General features: G+C 42.9%; 2 protein-coding genes across 4 annotated transcripts in view; both read right to left on the bottom strand.

Annotated features, from left to right (window-relative positions):
- Nucleotides 1–8,159: 8,159 nt before the first annotated feature.
- On the bottom strand, nt 8,160–15,792 carry emc4 (ER membrane protein complex subunit 4). 2 transcript variants are annotated; one of them, XM_080741926.1, is made up of 6 exons: nt 15,649–15,792; nt 13,966–14,115; nt 13,132–13,246; nt 10,598–10,751; nt 9,519–9,679; nt 8,160–9,095 (listed from the first exon to the last, which is right to left on the bottom strand). In XM_080741926.1, the coding sequence occupies exons 2-6, from the start codon at nt 14,067–14,069 to the stop codon at nt 9,060–9,062; spliced, it is 570 nt and encodes a 189-aa protein (XP_080598052.1). In that variant the 5' UTR covers nt 14,070–14,115; nt 15,649–15,792; the 3' UTR covers nt 8,160–9,059. The 2 variants fall into 2 exon arrangements, with proteins under 2 accessions (XP_080598052.1, XP_080598053.1); XM_080741927.1 differs by having other exon boundaries at nt 13,966–14,112.
- A 2,827-nt stretch (nt 15,793–18,619) lies between these two features.
- cyld3 (cylindromatosis (turban tumor syndrome) 3) overlaps nt 18,620–24,865 on the bottom strand; it is a 35,470-nt gene continuing 29,224 nt past the window's right edge. For both annotated transcript variants that reach the window (XM_080741887.1, XM_080741888.1), the window contains 3 exons: nt 23,855–23,973; nt 21,745–21,958; nt 18,620–21,028 (listed from right to left, as the gene is read on the bottom strand). In XM_080741887.1, the coding sequence (XP_080598013.1) occupies nt 20,844–21,028; nt 21,745–21,958; nt 23,855–23,973 (518 nt within the window). In that variant the 3' untranslated portion in view covers nt 18,620–20,843. The remainder of the gene's footprint in view (nt 21,029–21,744; nt 21,959–23,854; nt 23,974–24,865) is intronic.

Genomic DNA, 24,865 nt, shown 5'->3' with positions numbered 1-24,865 from the left:
AAATCGGTACACAGTATGTCTACACTCATCCCATCAACATGAATCTCTCCCATATAGCGCCACCTCCAGGCCGATTTTTAAAAACACATTTTTGGACACTGCTCCTACAGATTTTGCCCTAAAATCACGAAAATCACTACACAGTATGTCTACACTCATGTCATCAACATGGATCAGGAAGATTTTGGCAAAACACATTTTTGCCCTATTTGTGGAGATAAGTGACCTACGGTCGCTTATCTCCCGATTAGGGAGTCTTACTGGTGTATTTTTGTATGTGTGGTTTTGCGACTTGTTTGTGATGAAGTGTGGGGGGAAAAAAATCCAGTTCAGATTATTTTGGGGTGCTGCGGCCTGCTGCATAATGTCATGAAAAAAAAAAAAAAAAAAAAAAACATTTGTGATTATAAGAAATTAAATCTTCTGTTAATTACCTGATGTGGTCTGATAATGGTTTAGTGATTTCTAACGACAGTGTTACTCCCTCACTAGCGTTCACTGTCAACAAAGATATTCTGTATCTTTATTTTGTCTTCATCTGCATATTTTCCTGAAAGTCATCACCCTTTCCTTCATTATCTTCCTCTTCATCAACATCTCATAACCATCTTCTATGCTTGGAGCTGTTGCCACTTTTACTTACATATTTATTGCGACCGTTAGGTTGCAGTTACTACCAAAACCTCCACCGGCTGTCTGTCAGTCAGTCAGTCAGTCTGTCTGTCCGTCATGTCACACTTTTCCCCAACTCATATCTCCGCCACCGTTACCCCAATCCATGCACACACACTCCTTGCCTGCCAATCCACAACCTCCACCCCACCAGGGACCCCCAGAGCTCCAGGGACCCCCAGGGACCCCCTTCCACCGCCGCCAAAAAGTGCAAAAATGACCAAATGACCACCCAAACGGGGCTGTTCACGGGGAATTCCTGGGGACCATCGACCATCGACTCCTGGTGCCACTGCAGCACACATAAAATTCCGTAACTCGGGCTAGGAGCGACCGGGAGAGCCGGGGCCGGTACCCACGCATCCGCCTCGGCGGTGCCAAGAGAGACGTCAACATGTATCTGTCCCATATAGGCCACCATCAGGCACATTTTTGGACACTGCTCCTACAGATTTTGCCCTAAAATCACGCAAATCGGTACACAGTATGTCTACACTCATGTCATCAACATGGATCTGTCCCATATAGCGCCACCATCAGGCCGATTCTTTCAAAATCATTTTTGGACACTGCTCCTACAGATTTTGCCCTAAAATCACGCAAATCGGTACACAGTATGTCTACACTCATGTCATCAACATGGATCTGTCCCATATAGCGCCACCATCTGGCCGATTTTTTTAAACAAATTTTTGGACACTGCTCCTACACATTTTGCCCTAAAATCACAACCTGACGGTCGCTTATCTCCCGATTAGGGAGTCTTACTGGTTTAGTGTGTGAATGCGTGCGTGTGTGTGCCGCGCACGCGCGCGTTGTGTGTGTGGTGGTCTATGTCATTTATTCCTGTTCTGTTGCTGTCATGGTTGCCAGTTCCCACCTAATGTCATGTGGGAGTTCAGACAGCTCCAGACCATGCTGAGTGACTGCTAGCTTGCATAACATCTTCAGGCTGGGATTTAAGTCCAGGATGTACAGGTCACCAGTGAAGTTGTTTCCTGTGTTTCCTCCATGGATGATAATAAAATCTCCCACCATGCAACAGCACATCCCATACATCCCACAGGGGTCTTTCCCCTTGGGCTCAACCTGCTTCCAGGAAAAGGCCTCTGGACTGAATTTCCACAGATCATTTAAGAACTGGTTCCTGTTCCCGTATCCACCAAATATGTACAGCTCTCCATTGTAGGCAAAGGCTGAATGATCTCTGCGTCCTTCTGGGAGGAGGTGTCCAGAAGTCATGCTCAGCCAGCAGTTGGTCTCTGTGTCAAACACTCTGATGCTGTTGTAGTAGCTTCCTGACTCGCCCCCAAATACAAACATCTTTGTTCCAATGATGCTGGCAGAGTGACCTTCTGAAGCAGGGGGTTGAGGTCCTCTGGTGTTAATTAAAGACCAGACCATTATGCGGGTGTCCAACGTGTACATGTCATTAGTATAGCTAATCAGCTGACCTCCATACACATACATGATCATCCCCAGGGCACAGGCTGAGTGGAACGTCCTTTCTTCTGGAATAGTCCCAGAAATATTGGGTCTGAACCAGCTGTGGGTGTTGACATCAAAGGCATAAAGCACATTGCTGTAAGGATAACCTCCCCAGATGTAGACCATTTCTTCTACCAGCACAGCTGTGTGGCCAAGGCGTCCGGAGGGAACCTCAATGGGACTTTGTCCTCTTCCATTTGTCACTGGGGGCAACTTCCTCCAACGCAAAGACACTGTGTTGAAGACGTGGACTTCAATCTGATCATTGTTGTATCCTCCAAATAAGTACAGCTTGTGTCCGACTACCACAGCAGCGTGGTAGGATTTCCTAGATCCTCCTTTCAGATGTATCGTCCAGTGAAACATTTCACACAGCAGCACCAACGTGAATCAGTGCAACAGATTACAGTACAGAATAAATTATTAAAGGACAGTTTAACTAGTGGGAACAAGTTGTTGAATGACACTTTGCTAATTGGACGATTACTTTTAAAGGACAGTTACACTGGTTGTGATGACAATGTTGTGATGTCATTGTGTGATGACGTAATTATATAGATGGATCCATCCATCCATCCATCCATCCATGATCAATTCCAGTTTTCTATTATTATGCTTGCCCTTGGTAATACCATTTGTAATCACAACATACAATTTCACTGTTTCATAAAGTTGTAGATACCACTAAACCTGCTGTTGCAGCAATGTGTCCAGTTTACTGTCATATCTGTGTGACATAAACCCTGCTAGAAAAACCAGCAGAGACCAGCACAATTTTCATGCTGGTCTGTGCTGGTCTATGCTGGTTTATGCTGGTTCATGCTGGTCTGTGCTGGTGCTGCTGCTGGTCTATGCTGGTCTGTGCTGGTTCATGCTGGTGGACCAGCATGGGACCAGCACAGACCAGCACCAGCACAGACCAGCAGTAAAACACAACATGTGCTGGTTTGTGCTGGTCTTGTGCTGGTTTTTCTAGCAGGGAAGTGCTGCATGTCTGACAATGTGTCAGCGTCATTTCAAGGTCTCCACACACTGGGAGCGTTTATTTTGTGTCATTCATTAGCTAAATTTAACCACATGAACCATGAAGTCCCTATTCTGGCCATTCAGCTAAAATAGATGAGCTACGAACGCGCGTGTCACAATGTGGCACATTGTGAGCTTGCAGAAAGGCTGTTTTCACCAAGATATTTGATTTAGAGTATAAACAGGAGCATGCCTAGTACAGCGCTCTGGTGGATGCCAGTCAACTAAGAGTAGAGGGTTTAAGTGGCTAAACTGCTGTCATGACTAAATCCACCCACAATGTGAATATTATGCAGAGTTGAAGTGACTTACTGAGACCCATTCTACAAATGTCTTCTGAATCCTAACACTTTTCTGAAAAACCTGTTGCTAAATGCGTGGTAGGCTACTAACCCTAACCCCCAAAACGCATTTTCAAATCCTTCATACAGTAAATGCATTTATATAGCGCTCTTCATAGATTGTGCATTACATTCACCCATTCATACACCGATGGTGGACAAAACCATGCAAGGCACCAACCTGCTCACCGGGAGCAACTAGGGGTTCAGAGTCTTGCTCAACTCTGGGGGAAACTGGATTCTGGGAAACCATTGGGAACACTTTGTGCTGTATTTGTGCTCTAATGACGGTTTCTCTACCCCTGAGCTATGCCACCCTTCATCAGGCATGTGTACCTTTACTTCCAGGAGAGGAATATAACCAGTCTTCCCTGTCATTTGCAGACCTGGAAGATGTGATTTCATCACGTTCAAAGTATTGTAATAACCTATGCTAGTGCCAGTGGTTCCCAAAATGTTTAGCTTGAGACCCAAAAGAGAAATGTGGAGGGAATATTAAAAAAAGCAACATTTAATCTCAATCCATAACAATGCCCCATAATAGGTCCTGAGAATTTTTTTGGGAAACCTATAATGTGGTTTCAGCTCTTCTATATTCTTCAGCTTATTCTATTAAACACAAACACAATTGTATCTCCCAAACTGTTACTTTAAAAGCGTTTTGTTGCATAATGTGACATGTGTGAACAGTATGCACTGCTAGACCATTTTTATTTTATAGATTAATAATGTATGCTGTGTGTGTGTGTGTGTGTGTGTGTGTGTGTGTGTGTGTGTGTGAGAGAGAGAGAGAGAGAGAGAGAGAGAGAGAGAAAGAGAGAGAGAGAGAGAGAGAGAGAGAGAGAGAGAGAGAGAGAGAGAGAGAGAGAGAGAGAATCCTTTGGCTACACAAAGACTCAATTCACTATCATCATCAAATCACGAAAACAAGGCCATAAAACGTCATATATTCGGTTTCTAACTCAATCTACATAATTGTATGGGCTCAACTAGATGCTTTCCTTTATGTTATTGCTGCTCATAGACTGTTCTGTGTCGCTAAAATTCAGTAAAGACTTTGACTATTAGTATTATTACTATTTCTACCTTTCCAATAAATGGAAATCTGGATGAAAGTGGATTTTAAGTTCAACCACTTAAACCCTATATTTTATTGGTCCCCTAGGGCTATGTCCTTGGGGGACCTTGCCCCTCTATGGCACACATCTTTGGAAAAAAAAATAGCCGATCTACAAGCTTTTGCAAATGTTTGCCCAAGGATAGTTACACTAGGGTTCAGATGGTTAATACATGTGAAAAGATATCCTAAAGAACAATGAACAGAAATGATTATCTCTCTGTGCCTCAGCTATTAATAGGTAGGGCCACAGTGTATCCGAGGAACAGCATGAGAAGATCTCATGCGACTGGCGACTAATTTCAATGATCCAACTAACAGCCAAAACACATCTACAACAGCACACAAAGTAGGCTACATTACTGAGTTATGCGATGCATCACTGCATCCAGTGCCAGTACTAGATATGTTCTGTAGGAAACTGTAGCCAGCATATTACATTTATTACTTTTTGAAGCGGTGAAAGCCGCTTCCAAGGATGGCTTTGTGTGTCCCGTACATGTCCATATATGGTCATTCCAGTTCAGAATGAACAGGCTTTGTCTGTCCCGTACATGTCCCGTGCATGCAGAATTGAGGATTGGCCAAGCTTCACATGACAATTTGGCCCTTTAGATAAAATCATTCATTCATTCAGAATTCATAAAAATATAGAACTAAAGAACATAGAAAGTATAGATCTAGGACACATATTTCATAGCTCTAGAACAAACACATAGAATAGAATAGAAATTCACCGCTTCACTTCGAACCGAGGTTTGATTTTTCCCCAAAGTATTGTGTTTATTCCATTGATTTATGCCCTAAGCGTGGTGTTGTTGTTTTGAGTGGAGGAAGCCAAGTCAAGTCGTCAAAGGGCCTGGCCAATAGAACTCTGACTGTTTCCTCTCTGAACGGTGGGCATTTCAAAACAAGGGTCTTTTTTTAATGGATACAATGTGATCATTCAATCAACAAAACACTTTTATTTTTAAATCGTAGTCTACTACTGGAAACCAGGCTACTTCAATATTTTCTCAATGGCCTTTGCATATCCGATGCCCGTTGTTTCTTCTTCTTCTTCTTCTTGCTTCATTAATGGGCCCCCTGTGTGTCTAGGCCCCGGTGCAGCGCACTGGCTGCACATACCATATTTACGCCTGTATCTATAAGCCACAGGTCTGACCTAGCAGGGGACTTTGAACACGTCAGCTGAAAGTCGCAAGAGGGCCACATTGATTGATGGTCTTATTTCCCTAGAAAATTGATAGAAGTCATGTGACTAATGAAAAGAACAGTGCCAGACCTCGTGCTTGCACTCTTAAGACAATACCCAAGTTCCACGATGAATCAGTCGGAGGTAAAACCAACCCATAAGCCAGGTGTCTGGAGATTACGCAGGCTTCGGTTTCACTAGATCCTGGTGTTGTTGCTGTGCACATCATTATTGCGAGCCTGACTGACTGACTGACGGTATGTAACAAATATTTTATTCCTGATGTGTTATAGTTTGTGAGAAAAGAAACAAACGATTTCCATGACACTCTGCTCTAGCTCAGCAGCATATATATATATATATATTTCTTTTATAGATCTGCTATTTTCAAACATTATTTACATTTATTTTTGGTCCTATAAAGTGTGTTTTGATGCCAATACTTTCGTACTTTCGTAGACTTTTACTTTGCAGTATTGATACTTTTACTCACATTTTACAAAAGATGTGAGTACTTTCTCCACCACTAAAACATGTCAACAATCTCTCTTTCCAGACCAGACCAAGCGGATACCCCAACGTTGCCTCTTCATGGAGAATACCGCTTCTTTGTGGCTCCTGCTGCTCGGCCTCTGCGTCGGTCTACTGTGGCTGATCAGCGTGTTGATATCCTTCTGCTGCAAGGAACCGGAGCCCCGAAAGCTCACCGTGTTCAACGTGTCGCTGGTTTTCACAGTCCTCCTCCAGTCCTTGTCCACGCCAGTGAAGGTGATACTGCTGAACAATGGCAGATACGAGTTGTCACAGGAGCACTGTGTCACCTTCGTGTTCCTGTGGTACGCTTCAAGGCACCTTGGGATGTTCCTACATCTCCTGGTGGTGCTGGAGTTCACCTTGGCCAATCCACGGTACGGTTCCAAACTGAAGTCCGTCTACGTTTCTCTGCCAATCGTCCTCACCTTGGTTGTCGTCTGCATGCTTTTCTCTGAAGGTACGAGCAACCCTTACAACATAGTCTATGGCGACTACGACTCCATCATCGGGTTGGGCGCTGCGGCCTCTGCTTTGACTGTGGTGACGTGTGCAACAGCAGCACTATCGTGGTGCACACGCCGCTCACCGTTAGACAAACGCGAGGTTATTGCAATTGTAATGGCAGTGTTCACGTTCTGCACATACGCCCCTAGTTTTGTGATGCTGTGCATGATGCGGACTGGAATACTAGTCGTTCTTTATGAGTATGACACCATGGTCTGTTTGAGCAACCTGCGGCTGGTGGCGGATGCAAATCTGTGTTGGCAGGTCACCCGGGAGTCAACCGCGCCGCCGCTGCAGGCAGATGCACTGGTGGTCCTGGAGAACATGGCGGAAGGTCAGATGATTCGCGCCACAGGTCAAACCATTGGCGTTCCCGGACTCTCGCTGGGAGGGGATGTGGGTGTTCCCACGGCTCAGGGAGCAACAGGTGACCGTCCAAATTATTGGCAGAGCCAAGAGGTTGTGAGCTTGTAGATCGGCTATATTTTACAATTTTTAAAAAATATTTATCTGTGGAACCAAGTCAAACTAAACGTAATGCCTACAATTCCAAGTGCTACAAAGGCTTAAGTCACAATTATCGTAGTATCGTCAAATCACGACAACAAAATGAAACGTATTCTATGTATTCGATTTGTAACTCATTATACATAATTGTATGGGCTCAACCTGATGCTTTCCTTTGTTATTGTTGCTGTTTTGTAAGTGCGATCTATAAACAAAGTGTATAAAATTCAATTATATTGATGTTGTCATCTGCCCATTTGTCGATTTGGTCAAAAGAAATTGGTTGAACAGAACTCATATTTTGGGACCATCGCTCCATTGTTTACAATGGTTTGTTATGCAGGCTGCCACCCCATGAATGTGATCCAAGATGGCCACGATGTGAATAAGGTCTATTAATAGGCAAGTGGCCTATTAATCGTGGTGCACATAACAGTAAATGTTCTCCTTCTAATTCAATTGTAGTTCATTATTTAACTATGAATAATATTATGATTTATACTTCTATTTTTCTTTTTTGGGGGCATTTTCTTGAGAAACCTCGTATTTACTTCCTTATAAATATACCGTAACACAAGATATCTGTCTATAAACACTCACTCCCTAGCTTCCGCCGTGGTCTGAAGACTCACCTCTTCAGACTCCACCTTAGCCCATAGCACTTACCGTAAAACTTGCCTACCCTCCCCAATTACCATACTTTTATATAAAGCTTTTTACAAAGTGTGTTATGAAGAAAACTGGCACGGAACATTGTACTTAAACCAATACGGATTTATTTAATAGAGCAATTTTACAGAGCAAGTCATCATCATAAATAAACAATTTTAAGGTAACGTTTCTAAGAGGCTCAATTGTTAGTGTAACTTTAGCAAGTTTAAAATTGTCTTATTTCGATTTTCTAAACATTTTATTTCAAAACTTGGAAAATTTTTAAGCCGGGTTTATCCTTTAACCACTTTAATCCTGGTGTCCCTAAAAGCAGAAGAAAAAAGGCAGATCTAACTGGCTCAATGCTATGTGTTATGAGCTTCTAGATCAGCTATTTGTCTTAAAACAAGGGCTTAAGTGGTTTAAAGTAACAATAAAGGTCCTTTTTAAAAGAGCAGTAGTTTAAACTTAAGACCTCGTGTTACCACAAAACACTCTCTCAGACTGGTATATTTCGGCTAATAAATTCTCTCATTTTTGCTTAACGGATGGCATTTTGGAACTTTGAAACGTTTCCAACAGTCCTTTAAATGACAAAAGGACGAGGAGGCCCCAACAGTAGTTCACAATATTATAACCTTCCGCCACTGAAATCTCCGTCCAACACAGAGAACGAGATAAAGCTGACAGATGGAGCGAGTACAGGCTGTGGCAGAGTCTTCCAATCCCTATTAGACCCGTTACACCTAGACCTTGTAATACATTTCAAGCCAGGACAGCATCTAGATCACATCAGTTGTTGATATATTATTTTAATAACTTTGAATAAGAAAAAAAAAAAAAAAAAACTTTTGCAGAAAACTATACAGTTAATGGGAAGTTAATATTAGTCCATGTCTGCAAACGCAAAGGCAAACAGAGGTATGATGTGTGTGTGTGTGTGTGTGTGTGTGTGTGTGTGTGTGTGTGTGTGTGTGTGTGTGTGTGTGCGTGCACTCCATCCTCTTCAAAGACAACATCCTCTTCACAAAACCATCCCTCCGCCCATTATCTCGATTCTCTGTTGGGGAAAAAAAGAAAAATGTAATTGAAAATGTATCCCACTGATTTAACAGTTATGATTCCAATATTGTTTCTAGTCCATCAACTTCGAATGGATCATACAGGAAAACATTTCTCTGTTTGTGGGGCCTTTTTTATATTAACCACTTGAACCCTAGCATCCATATTCTTTAGAACTTTAGCCAAAAATAGCAGATCTACAAGCTCACAACGCGCGTTGTGAGCTTGTAGATCGGCTAGTTTCGGCAAAGAGGTTTGAGCAGTTAGTCGGTTCTGTGTCTTGCTCAAGGACACTTTGACAGGAGGATCCTGGATCGAATCGGGAACTTTAAAGTTCCCTCCTGAACTACAACTTACCGGTATTACTTGTAATAACTGCTGCTGGGATATACAGTACATAATGTGTAATCTCTATGCCTACCTGAGGCGGTTCTATGAAAGCCAGCCAATCAGACGAATGCGTCGGAAGCAGTCCCATTGACTGACACTTGTAGATAGCCAATGCCGAGCCCAGGAGGTTGCCAACCAGGTAGACCAGACCCTGAAGCCACTGCTGACTGGAGCTCTCCAGCAGCTTGAACGCTGTGGGGACACAAAAAGAGTGCAAAACCATCAGCACTTAAGCCAAGGAACCGCAGACTGAAGATCTGATAGAAACATCACCACTGCACATACACAAATTATGCATATTCTGTATAGGGCTGTTGCGATTAGGAATTTCTGGAGACGATTAATTGTCATACAAAATAATAATTTTTTTCCATTTCACGCCACTATGATGAGCTTTGATAATACTCATACTGTACACCTTAGAAGAGCAATTGAATTGCTTTTTGAACATCAGTTCAGTGGTGTAAAGTAACTATTAAGTACATTTACTTGCAAACTTTAGTCCTATTTTATACCGTGGTTATTTGAAAATAGCCCATCAAGCTCACAACGCGACGCGTTGCGATGCGAAAATAGCCGATCTACATCATCATCATCATCCCCTCCACAGCAGAGTAGCAGCGCTAAGCTAAGCAGTCCTCTGTGTTGAAACGAATCACGAATAGACGATTATGTATTAATCGCAACTGCCCTAATTCTGTACAAATTTCCTTTCCAAATAATTATCAACTAATGGGTTGCTGAACAGGTTTCAGGGGTCTTCATTTAATTTGATGTATACAAGGTTTTAAAGCTGAGAGCAGCCCTGATGTATCTGATAAATCACATGTACAGTTCTAGTCAGCTAACTGCCCCCCTTTGAAGGTTCCATCTTCAAATAAACATGAAAAATAAACAGTTTGTCAGTTTCTCACGATTCTACCATAGCAAAAGTCGAATTAAAAAGTTTCAAATGTTTCATTCATTTCAGCTACAATAAAAACTGATGAGAGATTTCCACACGCTCAGAACTATGCAGTGGTGACTGGTGACTTATAAATTATCAAACTACATAAATGTACTTGTGTAGACATTTGGCCCTCACAGGTACACAGTCTCTGGGGTACTCACTTGCAGACATGGACATGAGTGCCTGGATGGGCCTCCAGGCCATCATGCACACCATCATGATGGGGAAGATGGAGATGGTGTTGCCCGACATGTACATGATGAACAGGTTCATGGGGATCTGCTTCAGAGGACCCAGCGCCACGTCCCAGCATCTCTACAGGAGGAGGAGGAGGAGGAGGAGGAGAGATGAGTCAAATGTATGGCCTTCACTTTTCAGGATTCAAATTCACTAATATGAATATCATTTATCATTTTAAAAATGATTTAAACTAGTGAAAACAGCCGATCTACAAGCACACAACGCCTCGCACCGCGAGGCGTTGTGTGTTTGTAGATCTGCTGTTTTCACTACTTTTGTGAGACGGCCTTGAATGATGAAGCGGGGCTTTACTTTGCGAAAGAACGTACACATTTGAAACTTGGAGATACGAGGTTTCCACCCGACAGCGACGATATGTTCTGGGATTGTTTTGTCATATACGCTTTTAAATCTGGAACCTTTTGGTTTGCTTGGCTTGTTTTCCGTTGATCCACGTTCATTGCTACTGCTTTTGCCAAAATACATGACATGCAGGTAGGATAGGCATAATTTATATAAGCTTTTAGCTTCAGCCTATTTCCTTATATGTACCAGCTTAAACTAGGGCTGTCGCGATTAGGACTTTCTGGAGACGATTAATCGTCATACAAAATAAAAGCGATTGACGAATATATCGTCTAATTTTTTCTCCTTCATTTTATGCTACTATGATAGTAGGCTATGAGCTTTACTCATACTGTACACCTTGATGAAGAAGAGCAATGCTTTTTGAACATCAGTTCAGTGGTGTAAAGTAACTATTAAGTACATTTACCTGCAAATTTTAGCCCTAATATACAGTGGCTATTTGAAAATAGCCGATCTACAAGCTCACAGCGCGTCGCGATGCATTGTGAAAATAGCCGATCTACAAGCCCACAACAACGCGTTGTGAAAATAGGACGAGCTTTAAGAATGGTTTTATTGTCAAAACCCACTACTTTTTAATTAAATTGTATAATTGACGATAATCGCGAATATCAAAAAGTATTGCGAATATGAAAAACTATCGCGAATAGACGATTATGTATTAATTGCGACCGTCAGGGAGCAGTTTACTATGAAAACCTCCACCGGCCGTCCGTCCGTCACACGTCACACGTCACACCTTTGCCCTGCTCATATCTCCGCATCAGTATGACATCACACCACATGTGTACACAAACCTTTGTGTACGTTGCTGTGGCAACAGTCTGTTGTTGCTGGTTTGTTAGTGTACGTTAGCAACCACCTTAGCAACCATGGTTTTACCCTAGCAACCAACTGTTTACCCTAGCAACCAACTGTTTACCATAGCAACCATGTTTTTTTACCCTAGCAACCAACTGTTTACCATAGCAACCAGATACGCAGAGCAGGGATCTCCATATATGGGCATAAACAGGTGACATCACACTGATGTCAGATACTCAGAGCAGGGATTTCTCCATAATATATGGGCATAAAAGGGATTCTGTTAGGGATCTCCATATATGGGCATAAAAGGGATTCTGTTAGGGATCTCCATATATGGGCATACAAGGGATTCTGTTAGGGATCTCCATATATGGGCATAAAAGGGATTCTGTTAGGGATCTCCATATATGGGCATAAAAGGGATTCTGTTAGGGATCTCCATATATGGGCATAAAAGGGATTCTGTTAGGGATCTCCATATATGGGCATAAAAGGGATTCTGTTAGCTGTTAGTGATCTCCATATATGGGCATAAAAGGGATGCTGTTAGGGATCTCCATATTTTGGCATAAAAGGGATTCTGTTAGGGATCTCCATATATGGGCATGAAAGGGATTCTGTTAGGGATCTCCATATATGGGCATAAAAGGGATGGTATCCCAGATGATGCCCTGTTAGGAGATCCACACTAACAGAATCCATATATGGTCCTACCGACAGCTGCTATAAGCCAACCCTGGCGATAAGGTCTGAGTCGAAGAAATGCTTCTTTCCTGGCAAGAATTGCCCCTTTATACTGTAGGGCTCGTTTGTGTATTGTATGACATCACGCCACATCATCGGCTGAGGACTGTGTGATGTCATCATATCTCCATATATGGAGACATAAGTTGCTCATGCCCAAATATGGGCTGGTGAGGTCAGACTTAGTGTGATGCGTAGGTTATCTCCATATATGGAGATTCAACTTCAATGAGTAACCATGGCAAACTGTCAACTGCCTGTATGTCTTGATAATTGGTAAAACAAACTTTTGGCCTATTTGTGGAGATAAGCGACCAACGGTCGCTTATCTCCCGATTAGGGAGTCTTACTGGTCGTGACCATGTTACAGTTTGATTATGTTGATGTATGTGACGGGATGTTATGGATACTGGAAACAAATAGCAAATCTACAAGATCTACAATCGAATCACGTAGGGCGTTCATTTACAAAAAAAAAAACGCAAAAAGTTAGTATATGGACCCGACAGCAACTCAACAGAAGAACGAGTCTCACCTTCTCCACCAGGTTCTTGTCCGTCTCCTGGATGCTGGTGTCAGGGACAGGTTTCTCCGAGTAGCCGATGGGGTACACCACATCTCCCTGACCGCCCTGCCGGTCACCTCGACTCCTAAAGGACAGCGAGCACATTTTAGGATGGGTGCACTCGGAAAGGCTGTCAACCTGGCATCGCCCATTTTGATTATAGGTGTGACACATGGAAAATGTAAAATTTTGTTATCAGAATTTGCATTTTCACTGAAGTCAGCTCACTGTGGCTTAGATTCAGACTATAATGATAATAGCCCTTGCCCGTTCGAACATATGTGCTCCGAATTATGCGCAGAAGAGTTTGGGTTATGGGGTGTGTAGTGTGTACAGTGTATGAGGTATTGAATGTAGGAGTGTCTAGGAAGTATTGTGGAAAACCAGGAGGTATCAGTGATGTCAGGCATCTCCAAATTTGGGCACTGTTTCAGCATGCAGTTGTTGCCATGGCGCATGCACAGTACAAGCAACGGTATCAGTGATTTTTCTCAATTTGTGGCACTGTTTAGTATCAGTGATGTCAAGCGGGTATATCAGACAGACAGACATTCGGAGTTTACAGTGCAAAACAAAAGGATGCACGCACAACTCTGCCTCCTCCCCCCACAACAACGGATAACCTGACCCTTTCAGTACAGTAAATGCAACAAATGTAATATCATATTTGCTAATCAGATTAGCTAATATGATATTACATTTGTTGCATTTACTGTAGCCTGATTTACCCTATTTTTTGCGTGTCATTCCCCGTTTAAGCGTCAACCTGAGACGATCATGAAGGTCACACAGTCCTGTGTTTACCTGCTGTTGCCCAGGCTCAGCTCCAAGGCCCACTTCATCCTCCTGGCCCCTCCCCCTCCTCTGGTGGACACCGTTCCTCCACCTTGTCCCCCTGGAGATGTCATGGCCACTGGCTGGACTCTGACCCACACACACACACAGAAGCTTCTTCTGCACATGAAGAATGGCTTGATTAGTTACCAAACAAATCCATTCACTGCAGGGCCGGGATATTGGGATAGCTTATAGCTAGACTAATAAGATGTTTGGCTGGAGCAGGTGAAAAAGACCAAAAGCTTGGCTTGTCATCTACACCAGTGTTTCTCAACCTTTTTTCTGCATCTACAAGCACACAACGCCTCGCACCGCGAGGCGTTGTGTGCTTGCCTTGTAGATCGGCTGTTTTCACTAGTTTAAATCATTTTTAAAATGATAAATAAAATACTGTCTTTCAAGCGGTTCCAAGGGGCACACTTGACCCTTCTCAGGGGCACACCAAAGGTCCCCAGGCACAGTGGTTGAGAAATTGGTTCAGGAATGCTACAAAAACTAAAGAATCTCTATGAAATCAAGTCTTGTATGTATGCATGTATGACTATGAGAACGGAACTCCATGTATGGAGATAATAACGTCACGGACAGAACGGCCCATACAAGGAGATATGCACGTGTGTCGTATTTGATACCATGCAAAGTTGGCAAATGGATTTATTTTATTTTAACTTAGGATAAGTGGAAAGGGCTCTATAGTCTAGCAGCAACACGTATCTGGGTTGTAAGCTTATACCTCTATGGTTGTACGGTCAGATACCCTAGTTGGTAGAGGATGCTGATATCTCTATCCTGGTAAGAACTGGTCAAAGTCTTGGAGAACAAGTCTTGCTGAGCTGGTATAATCTATGCCAAAGAGCTGTCTGTGTCTTGGAGATGGAGATTGTTGGGAGTCGTTGGATGTCACGCACCGTCGGAACTGAATCTGCCTCTGAGAATCCCTTGCCTTTTATGTAAACATTGAGTACATGTTTGTCAAAGCACCAATAGTCATACTCACAATATGGATAAAGTAATCTCCCATATTGTAATTTATGATTTATTCCCAGTCCAACTTAATCCGTATAGTGATCATTTCACACACTCAAGAGATGATTTAACATTTAACTTTGCTGTGCATCAGGTTAAGTTAAAATACATTTATATTATTTATCTACAGTACTAATACTTTGATCTACTATGTAGATCCATCTATCCATCCATCCGTGTAGGATCGATAAAGGCCCATCTATCCATCATGGAATGGCGTTGCTATAGCGACAGCTATTGGGTCCAAAGTAGCCCTGAAACATGACGGTCGCTGATAACATATATGTTATTAACGAGTGGAATTGATCCTTTTTCATAAATATCATGTCTTCCTTTACAAGCATTATCGTGCGACAGCAGCCAGCGACCATAGGGAACAATGTCTGAATGAATATCATTCACACACACACAAACAGAACATGTTTCTCATGTTCAAATGCCATTTTGTATAATTAAACAATGTCAACTTTATACCAAAAGAGTAGTAAGTGTATTATGTAAATGATTCTCATTTATATTGATAAGAAGCCAAAGAAGGTTCTGGAATCTGGATGCATAGCTTAGCACACGGGAAACAGGCAAACAAAACAACCACAATGTGCTGCAACGCAGCGCTCTGCTTACCTTACATACACGTTCAAAAGGCCACCGAGCTCCGTTTATTCTTAAATGGCAAAGGAACGAAATATGCCTTTTTAAAATGTTAATTACAAACAGAAGGACATAAATATTCCGAGAAGATTTCAGACTCGACGTCCTGTGCTGGTTTTCAGGCCCACAATGATGACGCAGTTACGTTAATGATGACAGACATGACCAGAGGCGTCAATTGGGTATGGCAAGCTATGGTTTGATTGATTGATTGAAGGCTTTATTAGAAGTTTGCATAGGAAAATGTACAGATTCATGACGGTACAGTTCACTGGTACAAGGTCTACTAAAAGGAGATCCATGAAAAGACTAAGCTTATTTCAACAGGAAACCATTAAAGTATCTCATATAACATTGAATGACAGACAAATAGAACACAGTACTATGCAGTAGATATGTAAAGAAAAAAAGAAAACAGTAGGTCTATACAATCAGTAAGTACAGTATATACAATATATACAAGGAAGGGGCAGGTAACAGTAAGTCTAAACAATCAGTATGTACAGTATATACAAGGAAGGGGCAGGGAGGGTAGGGTTGGGCTAGGTTTTTACCAGTTGTGAACGGCTGCTGCCTGTAAGTGGTTTTTTAGGGCAATTTTAAAGGATGCTAGTGATCCACACTCCTTTATGGCCTTCGGTAAGGCATTCCACATTTTTGTGGTGTAGCAGAAGAACGAGTTCGACCCTTTCTTTGCGTTGACTCTGGGTTGAACGTGATCTGTGGCACTGCCTCTGGTGTTGTAATTATGGACATCCTTAACGTTTATAAAGTATTTTGACAGGTACTTGGGTATCATAGTGGTGTAGTGTATCTTGTACACCAGGCCCATTGCAAGTTGCTGTACTCTGTCATCTACTCTGAGCCACCCCACTCTTAACTGGTGAGTAGCGGTGAGGTGAGTCTGATTGGGAAGGTTAAGCAGGACCCTAATTAGTTTATTTTGGGCTGTTTGGAGTTTAGTTTTTAGGGCTTGTGGGGCGTCACGATACCATACGTGGACTCCATAGTCAAAGAGGGGCTGGATTATTGCACCAGCTATGGTCTTCAGTGTGTTGAAGTTGACCATTGGGGCGATCCTCTGTAGGAAACGAGTTCGTTGGTTGATTTTTTGTATTACTTTTGAAGTCATCTTTTCGCTGGAAAGATTAGCTTCAAGGATACATCCTAAGTAGGAGATTTCGTTTTTTCGTGTTATGACCTTGTCACCCACTTTGATTGTGAAGTTCTCTACCTTTTTGAGGTTATGATTTGATCCAAAGAGGATGGACTCGGTTTTGCCCAGGTGAATTGATAATTTGTTGTCGTTAAGCCATGTGCAGATCTTACTCAGTTCAGAGTTAAGTGTCTTTTCAACCTGCAAGTGGTCCTTGCCCGAGACTAGGAGAGCCGAGTCATCCGCGAACAGGAACAGGTTGCAGTCGCAAGCAGATGCCATGTCGTTCACGTATATTAGGAACAACAGAGGTCCCAGTATGCTACCTTGGGGAACTCCACAGCTTACTGGGAGGGGGGGGGAGGGGGGGGGGAGAAGGCAGCTGCCATACCTCGGCTACAGTGGAAAATAATAAAATGTATTTCTTAAAATAAATTCAGCATGCTTGTTGAGCGGTGGTCACAACGCTCCTATACGTGGCCGTGTGTGTGGGTCTGTCTGTCTGTCTGTCTGTCTGTCTGTCTCCGGGTATGTAGCCTGCAGTAACCTTTTCTGACCACACGAGGGCGCTGTTGTTCAGGATAGGCCAGGCATAGGCCAGGCACACTCACACACACAGGGGGCACACACACACACACACACACACACACACACACACACACACACACACACACACACACAGGGGGCACACACACACACACACACACACACACACACACACACACACACACACACACCACCGCTCAGTTCACACGAGTGTGATTTTTGTTAAGGTGTCTTGCACGCGCGCGCCAATCATGTTGCCATACCTTAGCCTTTTCTGAACCGACACCACTGGACATGACGCATGTATCTATTCTGCATCTAGCTTGCGGCAGTACCCAAATTCAGTGAAGGTTTTAATATCAAATCTTGCTTCTGGGACTGGGGGTCCCTGGAACTAAATATTTTGAGATGGGGGTTTGCAGCCAAATAGCCTACTTATCATTTTGGGGGTCCTTGACATGATATGTGGGCTATTTGGCATGGCATGGCATGACACATTTTAGAAACCATTTTTAGAAACCTACTGTATACATTTTTGCAGTTAATGTTTTTATTTACTTTTTTTTTTTTTTTTTTACTATATATCTACTGCATAGTACTGTGTTCTATCCGTCTGTCATTCAATGTTATGAGATACTTCAGTGCTTTCCTGTGTAAATAAGCAAAGTGCTTTCATAGGATCTCCTTTTAGTTGACCTTGTTCCAGTGAACTGTACCGTCATGAAACTACCTTTTTATATGCAAACTTCTAATAAAGTCTTCAATCAATCAATTTGATAACCACTAATAGCTCTTTTTAGAGTTTAGACCATGCTGTATCCAAGCCTTCCAAAAATGTTACCAATTTTCCAACAGTTTTTATTATATTTTGACACTTGATTGCTTTGACAATGTAAAAGTTTTCTCATGTCAATAAAGCTCATTTGAATTGATTGATGTGGCAACATAATTTTTTTCTCAGAAAACTGTTAGCATTTAGAAGACATTTGTAGAATCAGCGGTTGTCAAACATTGTCATACGCAGGACGCGTTATTGGAAATGACACCCGGACCCCCCAAAATGATATGTAGGCCGCAGACACAAATCTCAAAATTGTTCCAGGGACCCCCAGAAGCAGAGCAAAGACTTTAATGTTCACTCTGAATTTGAGTCTTGCCTCAAGCTAGATGCAGAATAGATTCACGCTGACAGACAAGACACGGAAATGGAGCCACGGACGCCCTCTAGTGGTATCATTTTATTACAACATCTTGTTTCCATCCTTGCAAGTTCTATCAAAAGCATACAAAGTAAAAATAAGAATAGAATATTAACACCATGGGCTAATAATGCATAGAAATCTTTACAATACTTTCATTAGTTAATTTGTTCGACACAAAACTGCATGTAAAAATGAAAGTGCAAATAACAGTGTAAAAGAAAAGTGACCATATTTTATAAGGCACGATTGTGTGGAGTGGTTGCAGTCATACTGGGTTCTGTAAATTGTGCATGTCCGTGCACTGCTTATTGATATACTTATAGGCACAGTCATTCAAGTAAGCACATGTGGGCATGTGCATATTTCACTACACAAACCAACTCACCAATCAATTCATATTGCTTGTTAAATGACTAACTACTGCACCAGTAACTGCTAGTCTGTGAATACATTCTAGGCTGGGGACAGAAACAGGCTTAACCCCACGTTTAAGAGATTTGGTGTTAGATGAAAAAGTACAGTCCGAGTACAGTTGCAACTCAAGTCTGTTTTACTAAGAATACTTGCTTGTTACTGTACCTGTAATGGAATGCAGCATTTGTAAGACTAGGGTAAAAGGAGTGTGCGCGTGTATTATTTACAGTGGGTGAGGTCAGTGCAGTGATATTGCTTTCCTATTTTGGAATTTTGTTTGAGATTTAGAGGAGTAGTTCACCCCAAATTAATTGTTTTCTATCAATTATACACCCCACGAAGCCTTGAATTCGGGTTTTTCTTGGTTGTTTTCGTCGCATTCCTAGCTAAGCCAATAATTTGATGATAGGCGGAGTCACCCGCACTCAGTTGACCTGCATTTGGTCATCAAATTATTGGCTTTGAAATTCGACAAAAACAAAGTAAGTAATGTTTGGTGAGATACTCTTTAACCAATGGTTCTATGTTAGGACAATGCAGGACAGTATGTGTCTACATTATGGGTGCGTTCGGAAATGTGCACCGGGTGTGTGGTCAGTGTAGTGAGTGCAGTGGGCGGTGACATTGTAGAGTGCATTCAGTGTGGCTTATTTACGAATGACCAGTTAAGAGGCAGCTGTGCGCTTTCTCAGTCGGAAAACGTTCTGAAAAGCAGCAGTTGCTAACGTAACGTTGCTATTGATATCTAATTCAAAATATTGGCCTACCTGCTGTTAGTTTACACGTTGATGCGTGTGTTTAACAATAAAGCAGCAAATGGTGCATTTTGTTATCATTTCCTATTTTGTTATAATTTCCTATTGTTCACAGCTGAGAAGCGTGAGACACCGCCATGAACCAATCAAAACACCGCACTGCCGCACCACACCGCCAAACCCCATCTTCTGAGTAGGGTCGTTCAGTGCGTGCACTCAGCACACCTGGTGCGCAGCGCACTGGATTTCCGAACGACAACGCACCAAGTGCACCGAATTAATGAACGACAACATGGCACACCAGTGCGTTGAGTGCGCATTTCCGAACGCACCCTATATCTCTTCGTTCATTATGCACATTAGTGTGTGTGCGCGGCGTGCGTGTATATAAATATCTCTGTTCCATAGGCCTCGTCACATACAAACACAGTCATATGTACATGTATTATGTGTAAAACAGACCAAACATAAAATTTAGGCCTAGAATTATTGAATGCTTTAACCAGTGAAAAATAGCAGATCTACAAGCTCGCAGCGCGGCACTCGAGTCGTGAAAATGTGTGCAAATCTTTGAATATATGTATTTTCAAAGCGAACGTTTGTAACTCAAATTTTGCTTCTGGGGGGTCCCTGGAACTAAATATGTAGAATGGGGGTCCGTGGCCAAATAAAAATAATGTTGGGGGTCCTTCACATGAAAAGGTTTGAGAACCACTGACATAGTAGTCTCTCAAGAACAGACCAACTGAACTCCATTTAAGTGAAAAGGACCTTTTCTTTGACGATGGCTGGCCAGATTGCTGACATAGAAACAAAGGTTTTTCAAAAAATCGTAGAAGGATTCAAAAGACACTTATAGAATCGGGTCAAAATTCTAATTGTCACGATTTTTCAAAAATAGCAGATCTACAAGCTCGCAGCGCGGCACTCGGTGCCGCGCTGAGTATCTGCTATTTTTCAATAGTTAAAGCATAAAATAATGATACACAATAATGTGTACCCGTTCTAAATGGGTTTTAAAATGGTGATCAAGGGGAAGAGGATGGAGTGTGCGCATGGAGTGTGTATGTGTGTACGTGCACGTGCACGTAAATGTCATTTGTACAGGCTGAGCTCAGGGCTGTGATAGAAGCACATGTGGGCGTCGCACAGCAGGCGGCGGGCGGGCTCTCGCAGGGAGGCGGGGTCAATCCGGCTCAGCTCCTCTTCCGATAGGCTGAGGTAGCGGCCCACCTCGGGACACGCCCTCACCTGGGGGATGTTGAAGCCGTTCTCGCCGCCTAGGAGGTGAGCGCACGCACACACACGCACGCAGGCACACACAAGCACGCACGCGCGCACACACACACACACACACACACACACACACACACACACACACACAAATTCAAAGGAGCTTTATCACACAGACACCTGGCAGCTCCAATATGAGACACTATAGAACAGGGTTGGGCAACTTTGATGATAGAGTGGGCCACTGTATTTCCACACTCACTTCAGGGGGCACATTGCATTTTGTTGCTGTCGACAGAAACATCTTATCTCCATATTTGAACGTAACTTATTTGTAAATTGATGTCCCACTCCATCATTCTACTGTCACAAATAAGCTAAAAATAGCCAGTCTACAATGGCTACAATACCTTATGAACTTTATTACAAATTTGGACATAAACGAGGGAATGCCTACCGATTGGCAAGAAACTATTTTCTGGCCTTGGCAGTCCATACATCCAAACAGAAAAGTCCTATCTGATTGCACGAAACGATGTTAAACAACGTTAAACTCACTTTGCCACTTGATTTGCCATTCACTTTATGCTTACGCCACCATTGAGTGTGGGTCTGTGTCCGAAATCAGAGTGGAAGCAAGCTTTTGGCTTTTTTGGCTGTTTTTAACATACTGTCTGTACATTTCAATGAATGAATTAATGAATCAATCAATCAATCAATGAATCAATCAATCAATCAGACAACTCCTCCTGAGGTCTCTCACCTTCCCTGTCGGCCATGCTGTCGAAGAACAGCCAGTCGGCGGGGCGGGGCCCGTACTTGACGAAGCTCACGTAGTGGCTGGTCTCGATGCACGTCACGGCGAAGAGGACCAGCTGCTGGCGAGCGTCACACAGGGGGCCGGGCCACGGCCAGGGGCCGTCGGGGACGCCCACCTGCTGCGGGGTGTGGGACAAGCGCTTCCTATGACTGTGGACCTGAGGAGGGAGAAGACACGGAGAAGACGCATTATGTAATGAAAACACGTCGTAAAATTTTCACTGTCGGGCAGTAACCTCGTATCTCCAGGTTTCAAAGTGGTATGTTTTTTTTTCGTAAATTGAAGCCCTACTTCATTGTACAAAAGTGTCACACAAAAGGAGCGTGCGTGGCTATTATCACTATTTTAAAATAATACCAAAAAAAGAAAAGAAGGTTTCGTCGTTGTCGGGTGGAAACTTCACACGACAACGACGAAATACATAATCTATCTATAAATGCGAGAAGTCTCTGCGTGTGTGTCTGTCTGTCTGTCTGTGTGTCTGTGTGTCTGTAATCCGCGTACCTCGAGAACCGTTCGTCCCACCGGCTTCAGATTCGGCACGCGCGTTCCCCGCCGCGGCACGGAGTGCAGTGCCGGGTCTCGACCCGACCCGACGCGCGGTTTTCTCGAACCGGCGCGAAACGTATGCGGGGTTGATTGTTGACATCAGGCTGTTCCGGAGGAAATCGGCGAAAGCTCTGACTCATTGTGACATCACTTCATAAAAGGCTCTGACATCACGTACGCCACATGAGTCAACAAAAAATCTCTGTGAGTGTGTATGTATGTATGTAATCCGCGTATCTCGAAAACCGTTCGTCCCACGGGCACGCGCGTTCTCCATATATGGGCATAAAATGAATGCCCCCATATATGGGCATACAATGGATTGCAGACAGACAGATACAGATATCTCCATATATGGACATAAATGGACAGAGGCAAACAGATGGTCAAAGATCTCCATATATGGGCATAAAATGGACGCAGACAGACAGATACAGATATCTCCATATATGGGCATAAATGGACACAGGCAAACAGATGTTCAAAACGGGTCCTATGACAACAGGTATAATGAGGTTTGCATTAAAGGGGGAACCGGCACTGTGTCTGCAACACAGTTGGAGGCACAGACAGATACTCCATATATGGGCATAAAATGGACCCAGAACTATAACTGCAGTGATCTCCATATATGGACATAAAATGGACGCCGACAGACAGACAGACAGATACAGATATCTCCATATATGGGCATAAATGGACACAGGCAGACAGATGGTCAAAACGGGTCCTATGAAAACAGGTATAATGGGGTTTGCATTAAAGGGTGGGGCATTCGTTCCCTATTTACATTGTTCCGAGTTGGCCAGGTCGCCGACTAGACGCTGGGCCGCCCGAAGGGCGGCCCAGCTTCTAGTAATAATAATAAAAGAAAATCAAAAATGCTTCAAAATCTTTCTAAAAAGATGTGAAAACATTTGTCATTTTTTTAAAAATGCATTTAGAACTGAGGCCGATTCTAAAATTACAAAAAAATGTATGTGGCTATAAACTGTACATAGCAACAAGAGAACTCCAAAAGGGGTTCCCTTCTTGAAAGGTATGGTTACAAAAGGGGGTTCACTAAATGGGTTAATGTTCAAACTGACAAATTACTGTACCATTTAAAAGTTCACAACGTGTTGCGATGACACACGTTGTGAGCTTGAGGCCATTTCTGCTATTCTTGAAATAGGGCTTACGCGACTAATTCATTATGGATTTGTGTAGGTTTGGGTTCCCGGTGCACACTGATTCTATTTTGAATAGATAAAGACCATAGAAATAAGGTGCCTATGCAAGAGATGTTAGGCCATAAACGAGACAATAGAACACACAGTGGACGTAACTAAATAATAGATAAAAAAAATATTTATTTATATACCACATTTTATGAATAAAGTACTTTACACACACGGGAAAAAAAGTACATAGACAGAAGAAGGGGTGGGGGAGATAAAGAAATAAAATAGGCTTAAAAGTAAGAGACACTCAAAACAATAATAAAGACAATAGGAAGACATACCTGGGTGTTGCAAGTGTGGCAGTATTGTTTGAGGCGACCAGGGGTGATGTCTAGATCTTCATAGCACTGTAGACACTCCCACTCTGCCACTGCCTGACAGATACTACACTGTCTCAGAGCTGGAGAGAGAGACAGAGAGAGATGGAGAGAAACAGACAGAGATAGAGAAAGATGATGAGACAAGATGGAGATGAGAGACACAGAAGGATGGAGAGACAAGGGATGGAGACGGAGAGATGAAGAGACAGCGAGTGATGGGAGACGGAGAGAGATGGAGCGAGACAGAGAATAGTTTTTTTCTACACACACGCAATTTTTGGATAAACACACATTCAATCATACATGCAGTTTTGCATACTGTACACCAGTAAGACTCCCTAATCGGGAGATGAGCAAACGTCAGGTCACAAAAATGTGTTTGAAAAAATGGGCCTGATGGTGGCACTAAATGGGACAGCTCCATGTTGCTGACATGAGTCTAGACATACTGTGTACTGCTTTGCATGATTTGAGGGCAACATTTGTAGGAGCAGTGTCCAAAAATGTGTTTTACAAGAATTGTAAAACCTGGGAGGTACCAACATGGACTTCCAGATGGAGCAGTACGTCTATAAGAGAAAAACCGATGGTGTGTACATCATCAACCTGAGGGAAATAACAAAAACATATCTGTACAAGTAAGTGCTCACCAGCAAGAGACAGCATGGGTTCACCCACATTTAACATAATCTCCGAAATCATTATTATTAGGTCACTAGAAGAGGGCCATGTGAGAAATTAGAGGTTGTGGTTTGGCAATGTGCAAAGTTTGACATGGATAGGGGCAACGGTGGCGGAGATATGAGTAAGGCAAAAGTGTGACGTGACGGACCGACTGGCGGACTGACAGCCGGTGGAGGTTTTGATATTAACTGGTAAATTATTGTATGAGGTGCAGGGACTCTCTGGGTCACTTGAGGGGGTTTCAAGTGGAACCTTACATGTCTGTACCTGTGCGAGTGTACAAATGGA

This window comes from Nannobrachium achirus (assembly GCF_963921795.1).
Source record: "Nannobrachium achirus genome assembly, chromosome: 14".
Classification (NCBI taxonomy): domain Eukaryota; kingdom Metazoa; phylum Chordata; class Actinopteri; order Myctophiformes; family Myctophidae; genus Nannobrachium; species Nannobrachium achirus.
This window is presented reverse-complemented; position numbering and strand designations above follow the sequence as displayed.

Coding starts and splice junctions, on each gene's coding strand:
- emc4 (XM_080741926.1), bottom strand. CDS start 14,069: ATGACATCTCCAGGGGGACAAGGTGGAGGAACGGTGTCCACCAGAGGA. Junction 10,752..13,131: donor ACAAGAACCTGGTGGAGAAG/GTGAGACTCGTT, acceptor CTCCTCCTGTAG/AGATGCTGGGACGTGGCGCT. Junction 9,680..10,597: donor ACTCATGTCCATGTCTGCAA/GTGAGTACCCCA, acceptor GTGTCCCCACAG/CGTTCAAGCTGCTGGAGAGC.